At 35.0% G+C, this 18452-nt stretch overlaps 1 protein-coding gene across 2 annotated transcripts in view; it reads left to right on the plus strand.

Annotated features, from left to right (window-relative positions):
• Positions 1-18452, plus strand: part of LOC149779740 (G protein-coupled receptor kinase 3-like) — a 345786-nt gene that overhangs the window by 78741 nt on the left and 248593 nt on the right. For both annotated transcript variants that reach the window (XM_089940600.1, XM_089940601.1), the window contains exon 3: positions 1106-1179. In XM_089940600.1, the coding sequence (XP_089796726.1) occupies positions 1106-1179 (74 nt within the window). The remainder of the gene's footprint in view (positions 1-1105; positions 1180-18452) is intronic.

The raw sequence follows: 18452 nt of genomic DNA on the forward strand, positions 1-18452 counted from the left end.
GAGTATCTTACTATGGTGCATTATAGGGAGGGAATACTTAATGAGGTGCCATATGTTGATAGAGTATTGTACTGTGGTGCATTATTGTGAGATTTACTATATTTTGATTGTATAATTTGCACTCAGCCCTAGACATTATGAAGACCCTGATAAATCAGTTTCCCTTGCTCATATGTAACTTGTCATTGTATAACAAAACAATCAGACTTGATCTGACAGCATATTAAGTGATTTCTGACTTGGCCTAAGCTGCTGGCAGCTAGATGTATATATATTCAGGGCCTATTATAAAATGTGTGATAGCAGGATTCCACTAATTTCTCAAATATAATGTCTTAATTCAATTGAACGCATGAAAAATGGCAAGCTGTACTTTGCTTTTTTCACTAGATCTATCCTGTACAGCATTCTATCACTATAATGCCATTCATTATAGAACAATTCCTGTTATAAGGAAAGAATGGCATCAGATCTTGTTTCATTAATTGGTAGCTTGTGTGTGTATGTGTTTTGGATTTTTAACATAGCTTTAAAAATTTGAGTCATATCGCTATGATGTCTGCAGTGTGGCAGTTTATAGTGATGTCTAGCACTGGGGCATCATGCTGCAGACATGTGGCATCATGTCCCACCCAGTCACATTATCCTGACACCAGGCTGACCAGTCCTAGCACTAGCCTCTTAATGCTGAGCACCAAGTGATGCATGACTTGGTGGGTGTTCAAATCATGACCTGCTGCAAGCGAGGCAATTGCTCGAGCCAGTTAGAGTACTGGAGTGGTTATTAATTGGTATTAAAATTATGTTATTATGTGCTTCATGACAGTGTTACAGTCTCACTCTTAGGCACTATACACTTTTCCATGGACAGTGTTATGATAGCGAGAAATGTATTCAAAAAACCTACCACTGCCTTTTTTCTTTCAAAATTCACCCTCAGTTTTCAGTTCTAAAATGGACCCTGTACATAATAGATGTAGTTATATATTGAACATGATCATCGGATAACGAAATTACAGGTGAAGGTTTTTGTTGCAGATTGTTTAAATCTAATCTAAGTGAAAGAAACAATAAGGTGATAAATGTACATTGTTATCTTTTTCAGGTTATCTATTATTCAAAGATTTTTGTGAAAATGTGTGTGATGAACAAGTACCACAACTCAGATTTTATGAAGAGGTAAGTAAATTTTGTTTATTGATGTTCATTTGGTGTACTGTATTCCTCATTTGTTTTCAGTGTTGTCATGGAGTACAAGCACAAAAATTGAACTCAGACTAAAGACATAAAAATGAGAACCATTGGATTTGTGAAAATGTGCTGATAAAACAATATTAAGCTGGTTCTGATTGGTGTGGCTTCCATAGCAACCAAAATAGAAAGCCGATGACTTTTATTCCAAAATGATCAAATTTTTTAAAAATATTTCTTAGCTCATGGTCTATTATAATTTTGTCAGGGTGGCTCACCTATCAGTGGTGAGGCTTTCTTTGTAACTAGCTGGAAAACCTAATTTATTCTTCTATACAACATACAAGCCAATTTCAATCAAACTTGGTAGGAGTGTTTGTTAGGAAATGCTTTTTCAAAATTATGTCTGAGTTGGCTCTCCAGCAGTTGTGTGGTTTCTATAGTAACCATGTGCAAAACCATTTTCATCATCTCAAGAGTGGCTGAGTCTGTTTTTTATGAACCTTGGGAGAAGTTTTTTTACGACATGATTTATCAAGCTATTGTTCAGGAAGGCTTCCCTAGCAATAGAGTGGCTTCCATAGCTGCCAGGTGGAAAACATATTTCCTTCTTCTCCATTAGAATGGCTGAGCCAATCAGGCTTGGTAGAAATGTTTGGGAGGATACATTGTATCATAATTATATCAGGGGTGGGTCCCCAAGCAACATGGTGGCTTCCACAGCATCCACTGGATAACCTATAGTTAACTTCTTATTTAGAAAGACTGAACTTTTTTCAATAATCTTGGTAGGATTGTTTCCTACATGTTTTATAAAAAATTATATCCAGGGTGGCTTTCCTAACAGTGATGTGACTTCCATAGGAACAGATGGAAAACCTGTTTTTCAGATTCTTCAGATAAGTTGAGTAAATTTTCAATGAAAATTTATTCAGGTTTGTTAGGACATGCTCTTTTGAAAATTACGTTCAGGATGGCTTCCTGAAGAATATTGTGGCATCCTTAGAAGCCAGGTGAAACTGCTATTGAATTTTTCTCTAGCACGGCAGACAATTTTTATTAAACTTGATGGGAGTGTTGCTTTTTCAGATTCATTACCAAGTCATAATACCTTGGGAATGCATCCATTACCTTGCAAATCCTGCCCTCCCAAGTTAACCAGCCTTTTCACAAGTATGTTCTTTCACTAATGTGTACTGATCAATCATTTGTTTGCAGTAACTGAAACAGAATCAACAGATGAAAATGGTCGTGTAGAAAATTCCTATTGACCTTTATTAGCATTCACTTTGTGGTTATTTTATGCCGTGCTTTCAGTCACTTCTCAGTAATTACAGACCAATATGTCATGTAGGTAATTCAGATTGTCATTTATGTTGTTCACTAGCACCCATTTCTTGTTAAGGTGGTGACACTTGGCTGATTTCACCTGTGCAAGCTGTCTGTTTGCTCTTTATTTGCTGGTGCTGATGATTGGCAGGATGGAATTCATTCATTGTAATGAGTTCCATTGTTAAACTTTTCACTTTGTCTTGATTTCTGGTCAACAAGGATGAATTCATGATTGTTACAGCTCACCTACTTGGGATGAAGATCAAAACGCATGTAAATAGAGTCTGTCTCCTTCAGCAGTGAGAGTTGAGCATCATCTCAATGGTGTTTTTAATACAAGCAAATGATTCTATCTCAGCCAGAAAATTCCTTCATCTACTGGGTCTCCTCATTGTGGCATTGGATCTCTGAATCCTTTGTCACATTGTATCATTACAAATGATACTTTTATCGTAGTGGTAACCAAAGCTTTGCACATTGGCGCAGACAGTCATAATCTCTATGTATTAATTAGTACATGAATTGCAAAATGAAATAAGGTAATATTCTTCCAGTGGTAGAATTTTCTCATTTTCATTTGAGGTTCTGCCATTGTAATTAAGGCTTTATGAGTGATGATTTGAAATATTGACTGTTGCTGTTGCAGGTGTCGGTGTGTGGGTGGGGTAATAAAAGTGGGAACAAAACTATGTGTCTTTGGCACTGTTACCATCTTAAATCAATGGATATTCAATGAAAATACACATGTAGTGAGAACAGATATTGCAAATATATTTTACTTTATTCAGAGAACCACGCATTGATGTATATATGTGTATACTATTCATATATACATGTCTAATGTATAGCATGAATAGAGTAGTAACACTGTAATCACGAGTCTATGTTGTTGTACGATAGGAATCCATAAAACATAATTCCACCAAAAATATTTAAAATGTTAAGTAATTTTGTCACAGATCATTCTGTTTCAGAAATCAGTGCAAACAAATAATAGCAAAATTTTGCAAGGAATGACACAGCACGTACGTCCCAAAAATCAATAAATGGTGTCTGTATAAATTTCATACTGCTAGAATTTTATCATCTTTGAATTGCAATAGATTTTTGTTTTTTTGAAAACCTGCTGCTTTGTTATTGTCACGTTTGTTTTCTTCAGATGGATGACTTATTAATACCTAAATCTCTTGCTAGTTGTTTAAGGACGCACTGTACTAATGGTATGGAAAAATGGGAACCAGCCTGGAAATGGGTGAACATAGAATAGAGTATATATGGGTTAGGCTGACCAGGATTGGTTAATAATGTAAGTTATATTTTAGAAAAAATAATCTTTTTAGAGCTTATCCTAGTTGTAAGTGAAAAAAATAGAGACATTGTTTTATTGATGGAATTTCAGTCCTTTAACAGTCTTGAGTTCGGAACACTTGTTAATAAAATTAGCACCTGACTTGTTGGTGCGGAAATGAAAGCACATGTTTCAAACACATGCAGGTCCAGAAAATGCCGCGGCTCATATCCTATCCTCAACACAGAAGCTGACATCCAGGTTTCATCTGTACTAATAAATATAGGTTTGATTATCAGCACTCAAAAATTTTAAGTTATTGAATTTTTAATACCATGGTGTTTGCATAGGTTTACTATGGGAGCCTAATTAGTACCGTGAGTCCTGTATACAGCCACAGCAATACACAGTGACTCCACATATGCAGGTGCAATTAACTTTACTATAAATGCAATCATATGGTTCTATTTGTGAATAACAAGCAAAATTTTGTAAATCACAGAGTGACTTTAGGTAGGATATTAAATGCGTATTCAGATATATCAACTGTTGCCAAGAAGTGGGGAGGGGTAACTGTGTGTAGATTTGACTATGTTAGGTTGAGTGTTTAGCACTTTGGTTTATATCTAAGTGATGCATATATATAATTTATACAATGAAATGTACCATTTATAAAATAATTACAGTAAGCAATATGATATTTCCTAGTTGTGTTTTGAAAAATAATGATTCAGATATGATCACTGAGCTCTTTTCCACCATGCTTAATGGTGAAGACCTCTCATGACTTTGCATTCCTCTAATTTCTCTCCGTGAATGTTTTGAAAGTTCGTATTTTGCATTTTAATGGACTTTAGCTTTAAATTATGTGTCTTCTGGGGGTAATTTTAGGTAATTTTTGACATTTAAATCTCTTTTTCTGTAATAATACATGTACATATAGATGGTCAGCTTGACTGTTTACTCATTAATTACATAATATGACAAGGCTGGTAATCTATTTCAGCATTAAATTGAAGAGCGATAAATGGTGATATTAAAACAGATGATTCTTATTAGCTTTATTTTAATATTTTTCTGATTTTCTTAATTAAAGCTCAAATATTTAAATGTTGCCTGAAATGCATCATTGCTCTTTAGGTGAAGATAAACTTGCAATATAATGTAATATTCACAAATGTAATCTTTGACGAGGAGGATGTCACAACACGGCTACTGTATTATAAATAATACTGATCCACTACGGTATTATAAATAATACTGCAGAAGGTGTGCATTAAAATTTAATGACTTACGAGCCCCCAGTCAGCAGTTCCGACTCTCTAAATACATATAACAACACAAGGTTGAATAAATAACAATTTTATCAAATATACGAATGCAAGAATTTCATGGACATAAATCTTCAGCTCAGTATATCATAATACAATAATGGCCGGGTTGACCAAATGCCCTTTACTCTTTACTTCATCATATAGAAATTACTGTCCTATTGTGAGAGAGTCTCTGTTCAGTGAGTTTTCCCAAGTACTCATCTAATTTCTCTTCTTTCCTCCTTCCTTCCTCTTCCTCCTATACACTGTGCCTCTTGTGTACACACTGGAAGTCTCCATGGCTTCTTTCTTATTCTCTTGGTGTCATCACTTCATACACCCTGGAATATTTCAGCATCGACTCTCATGGCACCCTGGGAGCTGCCTGAAGAAATATAAAGGACGTACAACGTACACCTTTGTCTCTCTACTTTACTCTTTGAAATTAACCACTCTCTCATGGACCTTCCATCAGACTAATGGGCGAACAATTTTACCAGGCCCTAGGTACATATTAATTTCCACTTATTGGATTCATGCCTTGCGCTCTACGCATGAATAGCATGACTCAGTGAATTTTTGTAACACACTCACACTGTATCTACCCTCGTTATTATGTAATCATTCCTATTGCATTCATCCTAAGAATTAGAGAATTATACATATAAACACATATGCACATAAATCCAACTCCATCTAGTTTCGCATAGTGCTAAATCTACATTCTGATAGATGTTAAGATCATGTCATAATTCAGTTATTAAATAAATTCAACAATATGATGCGATTAAATATTCTAATAAATGCAACTATATGTGAGGATTCACTATTCTATTATATTCAACTATCTACTCAAATCAAGCACAAAGACTCGGCCAAGATACTGTCTTACCTTTGAGAAGCTTGTTTACCCAGTTCAATTCCCTTCTTTTTACAAGTTAAGTCTCAGAGTGGCTTTTAGCTGAAATTCCCTCCTCAAAGTAAGCTTCCTGCTTTAGTAGACAATACGTCTCTCCCCCCGAGAATTAGCAGCTCACTGACGGGTCTGTGCGCGTTTACGAATAAGAATGAAGCATTTTCCCGCCTAAAGTATTAGCCCCTCCCAGTGGAAGATCTAGCTTCTTTCATCCCTAATTAGTCGACACGCCTATCGTTTGATGTTCTTCCTGCCTGGGTTAAGGTTTCTTCACACTATCTTGGTGTGCTACGGGGTATCCGGCCCGAATATGCCCTTCGGCAGAAGCCCCGCTTGCACAAGGATTAAATACCTTTGAAGCCAATTTAGAGATCTAAAATTATGTAACTCCTAGTAAGACGTCTGGCCCACATGCTCTGATTCTGTAAAATTCTGCCTTCAGTTCATTACACAGGACTATGCACATTGCTTACTTATGTATTGAACTACTATTCCTAGGGCTGTCAAGAAAATCAAGGGTGAATATAGGACACATGGTACTAATGGTTTGGAAAAATGGGAACCAGTCTGGAAATGGGTGAACATAAAATAGAGTATATATGGGTTTGACTGACCAGGATTGGTTAATAATGTAAGTTTTGTTTTAGGAAAAAGAATCTTTTGAGAGTTTTACCTAGTTGTAAGTGAAAAAAAATAGAGACATTGTTTTATTGATGGAATTTCAGTCCTTTAACAGTCTTGATTTTGGAACACTCATTACTAAAATTAGTACCTGACTCTTTGGTGCGGAATTGAAAGCACATGTTTCAAACACATGCAGGTCCAGAAAATGCCACGGTTCATATTCTTTCCTCTACACAGAAGCTGACATCCAGGTTTCATCTATACTGATAAATATAGGTTTGATCATGAGCATTCAAAAAGTTTAAGTTATTGAATTGAATTGAATATGAATGTGTATACTATTCATATATACATGTCTAATGTATAGCATGAATAGAGTATTAACACTGTAATCGCCAGTCTATCTTATTGTACGATAGGAATCCATAAAACATAATTCCACCAAAAATATTTAAAATGTTAAGTAATTTTGTCACAGATCATTCTGTTTCAGAAATCAGTGCAAACAAATAATAGCAAAATTTTGCAAGGAATGACACAGCACGTACGTCCCAAAAATCAATAAATGGTGTCTGTATAAATTTCATACTGCTAGAATTTTCTCATCTTTGAATTGCAATAGATTTTTGTTTTTTTGAAAACCTGCTGCTTTGTTATTGTCACATTTGTTTTCTTCAGATGGATGACTTATTAATACCTAAATCTCTTGCTAGTTGTTTAAGGATGCACTGTACTAATGGTATGGAAAAATGGGAACCAGTCTGGAAATGGGTGAACATAGAATAGAGTATATATGGGTTAGGCTGACCAGGATTGGTTAATAATGTAAGTTATATTTTAGAAAAAATAATCTTTTTAGAGCTTATCCTAGTTGTAAGTGAAAAAAATAGAGACATTGTTTTATTGATGGAATTTCAGTCCTTTAACAGTCTTGAGTTCGGAACACTTGTTAATAAAATTAGCACCTGACTTGTTGGTGCGGAAATGAAAGCACATGTTTCAAACACATGCAGGTCCAGAAAATGCCACGGCTCATATCCTATCCTCAACACAGAAGCTGACATCCAGGTTTCATCTGTACTAATAAATATAGGTTTGATTATCAGCACTCAAAAATTTTAAGTTATTGAATTTTTAATATCATGGTGTTTGCATAGGTTTACTATGGGAGCTTAATTAGTACCGTGAGTCCTGTATACAGCCACAGCAATACACAGTGACTCCACATATGCAGGTGCAATTAACTTTACTATAAATGCAATCATATGGTTCTATTTGTGAATAACAAGCAAAATTTTGTAAATCACAGAGTGACTTTAGGTAGGATATTAAATGCGTATTCAGATATATCAACTGTTGCCAAGAAGTGGTGAGGGGTAACTGTGTGTAGATTTGACTATGTTAGGTTGAGTGTTTAGCACTTTGGTTTATATCTAAGTGATGCATATATATAATTTATACAATGAAATGTACCATTTATAAAATAATTACAGTAAGCAATATGATATTTCCTAGTTGTGTTTTGAAAAATAATGATTCAGATATGATCACTGAGCTCTTTTCCACCATGCTTAATGGTGAAGACCTCTCATGACTTTGCATTCCTCTAATTTCTCTCCGTGAATGTTTTGAAAGTTCGTATTTTGCATTTTAATGGACATTAGCTTTAAATTATGTGTCTTCTGGGGGTAATTTTAGGTAATTTTTGACATTTAAATCTCTTTTTCTGTAATAATACATGTACATATAGATGGTCACCTTGACTGTTTACTCATTAATTACATAATATGACAAGGCTGGTAATATATTTCAGCATTAAATTGAAGAGCGATAAATGGTGATATTAATAAAGATGATTCTTATTAGCTTTATTTTAATATTTTTCTGATTTTCTTAAATAAAGCTCAAATATTTAAATGTTGCCTGAAATGCATCATTGGTCTTTAGGTGAAGATAAACTTGCAATATAATGTAATATTCACAAATGTAATCTTTGATAAGGAGGATGTCACAACACGGCTACTGTATTATAAATAATACTGATCCACTACGGTATTATAAATAATACTGCAGAAGGTGTGCATTAAAATTTAATGACTCACGAGCCCCCAGTCAGCAGTTCCGACACTGTAAATACATATAACAACTCAAGGTTGAATAAATAACAATTTTATCAAATATACCAATGCAAGAATTTCATGGACATAAATCTTCACCTCAGTATATCATAATACAATAATGGCCGGGTTGACCAAATGCCCTTTACTCTTTACTTCATCATATAGAAATTACTGTCCTATTGTGAGAGAGTCTCTGTTCAGTGAGTTTTCCCAAGTACTCATCTAATTTCTCTTCTTTCCTCCTTCCTTCCTCTTCCTCCTATACACTGTGCCTCTTGTGTACACACTGGAAGTCTCCATGGCTTCTTTCTTATTCTCTTGGTGTCATCACTTCATACACCCTGGAATATTTCAGCATCGACTCTCACGGCACCTTGGGAGCTGCCTGAAGAAATATAAAGGACGTACAACGTACACCTTTGTCTCTCTACTCTTCTCTTTGAAATTAACCACTTTCTCATGGACCTTCCATCAGACTAATGGGCGAACAATTTTACCAGGCCCTAGGTACATATTAATTTCCACTTATTGGATTCATGCCTTGCGCTCTACGCATGAATAGCATGACTCAGTGAATTTTTGTAACACACTCACACTGTATCTACCCTCGTTATTATGTAATCATTCCTATTGCATTCATCCTAAGAATTAGAGAATTATACATATAAACACATATGCACATAAATCCAACTCCATCTAGTTTCGCATAGTGCTAAATCTACATTCTGATAGATGTTAAGATCATGTCATAATTCAGTTATTAAATAAATTCAACAATATGATGCGATTAAATATTCTAATAAATGCAACTATATGTGAGGATTCAGTATTCTAATATATTCAACTATCTACTCAAATCAAGCACAAAGACTCGGCCAAGATACTGTCTTACCTTTGAGAAGCTTGTTTACCCAGTCCAATTCCCTTCTTTTTACAAGTTAAGTCTCAGAGTGGCTTTTAGCTGAAATTCCCTCCTCAAAGTAAGCTTCCTGCTTTAGTAGACAATATGTCTCTCCCCCCCGAGAATTAGCAGCTCACTGACGGGTCTGTGCGCGTTTACGAATAAGAATGAAGCATTTTCCCGCCTAAAGTATTAGCCCCTCCCAGTGGAAGATCTAGCTTCTTTCATCCCTAATTAGTCGACACGCCTATCGTTTGATGTTCTTCCTGCCTGGGTTAAGGTTTCTTCACACTATCTTGGTGTGCTACGGGGTATCCGGCCCGAATATGCCCTTCGGCAGAAGCCCCGCTTGCACAAGGATTAAATACCTTTGAAGCCAATTTAGAGATCTAAAATTATGTAACTCCTAGTAAGACGTCCGGCCCACATGCTCTGATTCTGTAAAATTCTGCCTTCAGTTCATTACACAGGACTATGCACATTGCTTACTTATGTATTGAACTACCATTCCTAGGGCTGTCAAGAAAATCAAGGGTGAATATAGGACACATGGTACTAATGGTTTGGAAAAATGGGAACCAGTCTGGAAATGGGTGAACATAAAATAGAGTATATATGGGTTTGACTGACCAGGATTGGTTAATAATGTAAGTTTTGTTTTAGGAAAAAGAATCTTTTGAGAGTTTTACCTAGTTGTAAGTGAAAAAAAATAGAGACATTGTTTTATTGATGGAATTTCAGTCCTTTAACAGTCTTGATTTTGGAACACTCATTACTAAAATTAGTACCTGACTCTTTGGTGCGGAATTGAAAGCACATGTTTCAAACACATGCAGGTCCAGAAAATGCCACGGTTCATATTCTTTCCTCTACACAGAAGCTGACATCCAGGTTTCATCTATACTGATAAATATAGGTTTGATCATGAGCATTCAAAAAGTTTAAGTTATTGAATTTTTAATATCATGGTGTTTACATAGGTTTACTATGGGAACTGAATTAGTACTGTGATTCCTAAATGATAGACTTAATGTTTAGACCTTCATGCTGTCTTCAGATGGATGACTCATTAACACCTAAATCTCTTTCTAGTTGTTTGATGCTGGACTTTGTTGTTCAGAACTTCAAGCTTCTTTTCAACGGTTAAAGTTTTACGTTTCATTATGCCATTTTCGATTGTAAATGTCAACTAATTCACACCGTTATACGTATTTGAATGGCTGCAGCAAGAATAATTGTTAATCAATGATGGGGTCATTCTAATTGGGAATGTATAACATTATCCACTTTTCATCTGATAGTATCTAACAGCACTGCCAAGTCATGTTCAGTCTTTGTGGCTTTAGTTTAGTTTTTGATATTTTATAAATCATTGTCCCATAATTTCAACAAGTTTTATCTCTGTGGTTGACTTTGATGATTAGCAATATACTTAAATTAATTGATTTATAAATCCAGATGAGAATCTGTTATCTTTGTTTGGTGCTTGGCTGTGTATGCAGTCTAAAGAACTAACCATATGTTGCTATTGTTTGAGCAATGATTGTACACATAATGCATTGAAGACAAAATCTATGATTGTACACAGAATGCATTGAAGACAAACACAAATCTATGATTGTACACAGAATGCATTGAAGACAAACACAAAACAATGACTGTATACACAATGCATTGAAGACAAACAAAAATCTATGATTGTACACAGGATGCATTGAAGACAAACAAAAATCTTTGTACACAGGATGCATTGAAGACAAACACAAAGCAATGATTGTATACAGAATGCATTGAAGACAAACAGAAATCTTTGATTGTACACAGGATGCATTGAAGACAAACACAAGCATTGATTGTATACAGAATGCATTGAAGACAAACAAAAATCTTTGATGGTACACAGGATGCATTGAAGACAAACACAAAGCATTGATTTACACAGGATGCATTGAAGACAAACAGAAAGCAATGATTGTACACAGAATGCATTGAAGACAAACAAAAATCTTTGATTTTACACAGGATGCATTGAAGACAAACACAAAGCAATGATTGTACACAGAATGCATTGAAGACAAACAAAAATCTTTGATTGTACACAGGATGCATTGAAGACAAACAAAAATCTATGATTGTACACAGAATGCATTGAAGATAAACAAAAAGCAATGATTGTACACAGAATGCATTGAAGACAAACACAAAGAAATGATTGTATACACAATGCATTGAAGACAAACACAAAGAAATGTTTGTATACACAATGCATTGAAAACAAACACAAAGCAATGATTGTACACAGAATGCATTGAAGAAAAACAAAACTCTTTGTACACAGGATGCATTGAAGACAAACACAAAACAATGATTGTACACAGAATGCACTGAAGACAAACAAAAATCTTTGATTCTACACAGGATGCATTGAAGACACAAAAATCTATGATTGTACACAGAATGCATTGAAGATAAACAAAAAGCAATGATTGTACACAGAATGCATTGAAGATAAACACAAAGAAATGATTATACACATTGCATTGAAGACAAACACAAAGCAGTGATTGTATACACAATGCATTGAAGACAAACACAAAGCAATGATTGTACACAGAATGTGTTGAAGACAAACACAAATAATTTTATTGTACACAGAATGCATTGAAGACAAACACAAAGCAATGATTGTATGCACAATGCATTGAAGACAAACACAAAGCAATGATTGTACACAGAATGCATTGAAGACAAACACAAATCTATGATTGTACACACAATACATTGAAGACAAACACAAAGCAATGATTGTACACACAATGCATTGAAGACAAACACAAAGAAGACTTAATGGCTTTATTGTTCATAAATCAGTTATTATAAGATTCACACTTATGAGCTGACATCTTTCAACAACATAATAAGGCCCAGCCATTGGTTCAGATAATCATATTTCTTATAATGTTGATTTTAGCACAAAACTTGAAAAAGTGGTGAAATTGTAATTTTTCAGGAGTCATGCTACTATAATATTATATTTGAATTCATGCACAATCTCTTCCCTAAAATGATAATAAACTTTTTATACACTATCTGTTGTTCTTTGACAAAATAATTTTCTTGTATGAAAAAAATGTATGAAATTTTGTGAGCCATGCCACGATTGTGGTATATCCGAATTTCATGTTATAACAGAGCATATACACCCCAATGAATGAAACGGCATAGTTTTAATGTTATAACATGTTTCATGTTATAACAGAGCATATACACCCCAATGAATGAAACAGCATAATTTTAACTCATCCATAAATGGAATAAATTATTTAGAGACAAAAGTCGAAGGTTTAATTAACTATGATGTCAAGGGATTAACTGGATAAAAAAAGCTACTAATCCTCTGCACTTGAACAGATGACGGCTTGGAATGTGGATTGTAATTTCACTGTAACATCAAAAAAAGAAATGGAGAACACAAACCTTCAACAATGACTATCAAACCAGAAAAATGATTCTCACTACTGTTAAAGACAATTACAGAGATTTTTCATTCACCCCAGGCATCAAAAAGATTAACTGCAGAGACAAAATATGTACACAACCACAACATCAAAAACCTTTAAAAGGATTTCTCTGTATGATATTATTGGTGTTGTGCAGGTTTTAACAAAATATAAAGAAACAAAACACACCTTTAAACTATGTACATCCATGACCCTTTGAAGAAAAAATGGTTAATAATAATGGGTATTTACATGACTTCGACACTAAAATGGCAGTTAGTTAATTGCTTTGGTGGCCCAGTGGTTAGAGCATCTGCCTTGGTTGTGAGAGGTCACAGGTTTTAACCCGGGCCAATTCATACTGAAGACTTATTAAATGGTACAAACAGCTGCTTCGCTAGGCGCTCAGCATTAAGATGTTAATGGTCGGCCTGGTGTCAGGATAAAGTGACTGGGTGGGACATGATGCCCCAGTGCTAGACATTACTGTAAACTGCCACACTGCAGACATTGTAGTGATATGACTGAAAAATTGTTAAAGCTACATTAATAATCCAAATCACTCACATACACACACACGCAGTTAGTGACACACCTGAAAGTCATTTAAAGCTCACTCAAGGTATACAGATTTACCTATCAGGTAATAATAGTCTTGTCATAATTACATGTTGCTAATTCTCTTCTACATAAGAATTATTTCTTCTCTTGTAGAAACTTGTGTCTTTGCAGCAGTTTTCACACCTTTGTGTCTGTCTGTCTGTCTGTTTTATACACTATTGCTGCAGCTGAGTTGGTAGAGATTCAGGCTGTTAATCTTAGGCAGAGCTATCTCTTGCTTAGAAAACCAGTGGGCCCTTGGGATGGGTCAGGAGCTCATTTTCCTTTATAAAGCAATACATATTTAAGAAGAAAAAAAGAGCCCTTTTTAAATTTATAGAGCCACCATGACAGTTTGATGAGACAAGTATTTCCTGTATTTCAATTGGTCATATAGGAGGCCCATTTAAGGGGAATTCAGTTTTAGTCTGTCTATTATAGGTTTCTTGCAAGTGGATGCTGGCCCATCCTGGGCAGATTCTTTTTAGAGTTGTAGTTTAAATACCTGCCCAGGACAGCTTGGGTCAGCAGTATTTGTGTACATGGAGGGAACATGGTACTCATTTCGTTGGCATGGTATACCTGTAGTGGATATATGGTATATCTGTAGTGGATAATGTGCTCAAAGTGCCATTTGCAAACAAACTAACCAACTAATCAATGTTTTTGGGAAATGTCTTGCCAGTGCAAAAGTTGATTAATAAATGGAGAAGCACAGATCGTGATAACTGGTCAACAATGTCTGGCCAAGGCAAGTTGTTAATAAATGCAGAGTAAGCATTTGTGATGTGATAATCATGTGATAATGTCTGGCCAAGGCAAGTTATTAGTAAATGCAGAGTAAGAACTTGTGATAATCATGTGATAATGTCTCATCAAGGCAAAGTTATTAACTAATGCAGATTAAGCACTTGTGATAATCATATAATAATGTCTAGCCAAGGTAGAGTTATTAATTAATGCAGAGTAAGCACTTGTGATAATCATGTGATAATGTCTAGCCAAGGCAAAGTTATTACCATAAATAATCAGCTTACAGGTCAGATCTTATTGCAGACTACTTAGACCTAGATCTGCCATTGCATAATGTGCCAGCAGAACTGGGTCTGCATTTTGTTACAACTAATCAGTAGAGCAACAACATAGACCAGGTTGTGATAAATCACATGATGGTTGATTGGGTTATAATGTATATCAAATCTTGAATAATATAGACCCTGATCTGCTATATGGTAATTCACTAGCAGATCTGTTTCCACATCATTTACTGAATTCATGATTTTGTTCAGTTCTAGATAAGCAGTGTCCTTGTGTATTTAAGCCAACAAATGGACTAAAAATGTATATAGAAATATTTAATGCATCCATATTATGTAAAAGATTTTAATTTTAAGCATTTAGTTTAAGGTTACCATGGCATTGTTCCTGTTATAAGTACATTCCATGTTGGTGGCATCCTACAGTTTCGTATTTTGCATAGGGTTAGAATTTGAAAGAAAAAGAATTTACCTGGCTGTTTAAAAAAGACCTTGTATTTATTTTGGTGCTTGATTGAAGGGTGTACTATGGGTTATAGAGTATATTGCTTGGCCTTACTCCAGATGTCCACCTTTAAAAAAAACTACTAGGTCCACTTGGTCATTTTCACTTCATGGAATTCAGAGGCAAAGTGTAAAATAAAGAGCCGATAACTTATTTTTTTACATTTGATATATTTTGTAATTCATCCATCGCTCTTTCAGAAGCTGGTATTGTTTTGTTGGGCAGAATTCATTCAACTTCACCTTAAATACGTCACTCTCTCAAAATTACATTATAACTGGTGAGTTCCCCCTTTAATGAGAGCACATTTGATCAATGTAAACTTTACTGCGGGGATGAGTTCTAGATGTTCTGTTGAAATGATAGCACTGCTTCTTGTCAAATGTGAGAACACTGAGTAGAGCTATATAATCGAGCACACCCTGAATTGGTCTTTGTTACTAAGATGTTTGATGCATTCAGAAGGGAATGATTAAGATCCTGATGATTAAGACTCAGTCTGGTATAATGAGTTTTTGTTGTCACAAAATACTTAATCTGAGTATTTAAAAAATACATTTAGTTCCAAACAAGTGAGTGAAATACTCTGTTACTTTCTTACATAGTGCTTTAACACTGTAGATCTGATTTGCTGGCAGATTTTGTGATAGCATAATTGGGTGAAAGTTGCTTATATTTGGCATTTGGGTACACTTTATGCCCAGGTAAATATGGCAGCTAATGAAGTTTCATCTTCAAGTCTCATTATCCCTTTTCGTGTTCTCCAAATTTGAGGACAGGATGATGTGGATATCTTAATGCAATAATCAATATGTGTTTCCCTGTAATGTTTGTGATGCTGTCCAATTAATGGTAATTGTGATCAATGGTGGTTCAAGGAAGCTGTTTTTGTCATCTCTTGTTTGTGTCAGTCCTTGTCTCTGGCCTTTCATTGCTTTCATTCCCTTGCTGTATTTCCTGCAAGTGGGGTATTGATTTATTTTCAGAGTGTCACTCCAGAAGATGGAGAGATGTTCTTAGATTCTTAGATTGATTGGTTGGGAAAAATGTTAAAGAGCTAGGGATCAGACTGTCACTAGGCTTTGTGTATCATATTTGACCCATTAATACCCATACACAACAGTCAGTAAACCCCCCCCCAAATCTGCCCGTGTCTAACATGTCAACAAGTAGATCAGGGATTATGATGTTGAAATCATGTTTTGTTTGTAGGTTTTAATTGTCACTTTGAGAAAAATCATTAGCTACAACATGCTTAGGAACTGAGTGCTAGTGTCTTTCCTAAGAACATGCCAAGGTACCATATCTGACCTGGCCTGGACAGGCGCTAAATCTGGGGCTCTTAGATTTATGATTATGGCACTACCAACTGAGCTACTGCAAAAATCATGACTAGTATATGACGTTTAGACCACAAAATGTTGCTGCATTAAGCAACGGCATGTTAAATGTGTGCACTGATGGCATTAGGACATTCGTTATTACCAACAAAAATGAAATAGTAATGTGTACACTGTTGGCATTATTACCAACAAAAATGAAATAGTAATGTGTACACTGTTGGCATTATTACCAACAAAAATGAAATAGTAATGTGTACACTGTTGGCATTAGGACATTCATTATTACAAGCAAATATTACACAGTAATCAGTAATGTGTACACTGGTGGCATTATTACCAACAAAAATGAAATAGTAATGTGTACACTGTTGGCATTATTACCAACAAAAATGAAATAGTAATGTGTACACTGTTGGCATTAGGACATTCATTATTACAAGCAAATATTACACAGTAATCAGTAATGTGTACACTGGTGGCATTAGGGCACATGTTAGTACAAATAAAATATACAGTAATGTGTACACTGTTGGCATTAGGGCATGTGTTAGTACAAACAAAATATGATAAGTAATGTGTACACTGGTGGCATTAGGGCACATGTTGTTAGTACAAACAAAATATGATACAGTAATGTGTATACTGGGGCATTAGAGCATGAGTTAGTACAAAAAAAATATACAGTAATGTGTACACTGGTGGCATTAGGGCATGTGTTAGTACAAATAAAATATGATAAGTAATATTTACACAGGTAGCATTGGAGCATGAGTTAGTACAAAAAAAATATACAGTAATGTGTACACTGGTGGCATTAGGATATCTGTTAGTACAAATAAAATATGATAAGTAATATTTACACAGGTAGCATTAGGGCATGAGTTAGTACAAACAAAATATGATACAGTAATGTGTACACTGGTGGCATTAAGGCATGAGTTAGTACAAACAAAATATACAGTAATGTGTACACTGGTGGCATTAGGGCATGTGTTAGTACAAACAAAATATGATAAGTAATATTTACACAGGTAGCATTAGGGCATGAGTTAGTACAAACAAAGTATGATACAGTAATGTGTAGACTGTTGGCATTAGGGCATGTGTTAGTACAAACAAAATATGATAAGTAATATTTACACAGGTGGCATTAGGGTGTGTTCAGTACAAAAAGTATGATACAGTAATGGGTACACTGGTGGCATTGGAGCATGTGTTAGTACAAACAAAATATGATAAGTAATGTTTACACTGGTGGCATTAGGTGTGTTTTAGTACAAAAAATATGATACAGTACTGTGTACACTGGTGGCATTAGGGCGTGTTTTAGTACAAAATATGATACAGTACTGTGTACACTGGTGGCATTAGGGTGTGTTTTAGTACAAAATATGATACAGTGCTGTGTACACTGGTGGCATTAGGGCATGTGTTAGTACAAACAAAATATGATAAGTAATGTGTGCACTGATGGCATTAGGGCATTCATTATTACCAACAAAATATGATACAGTAATGTGTACACTGGTGACATTTGGGTGTGTTTTAGTACAAAATATGATACAGTAATGTGTACACTGGTGGCATTTGGGTGTGTTTTAGTACAAGCAAGATATGATAGTGTAATGTGTAGACTGTTGACATTAGGGTGCATGTTATTACAAGCAAACTAAGTTACAGTGGTCCCTCTCTGTTGACCAGTAGTTTTCTACCATTCTTATAACACAAGGGTCATAGATCTCATTAAATTTTGTAGTTTTCTTCTTTTAAATGTATATCCCC

The sequence above is a fragment of the Sinohyriopsis cumingii genome, chromosome 17, assembly GCF_028554795.1.
Source record: "Sinohyriopsis cumingii isolate HCF-2022 chromosome 17, ASM2855479v2, whole genome shotgun sequence".
In the NCBI taxonomy this organism is placed as follows: domain Eukaryota; kingdom Metazoa; phylum Mollusca; class Bivalvia; order Unionida; family Unionidae; genus Sinohyriopsis; species Sinohyriopsis cumingii.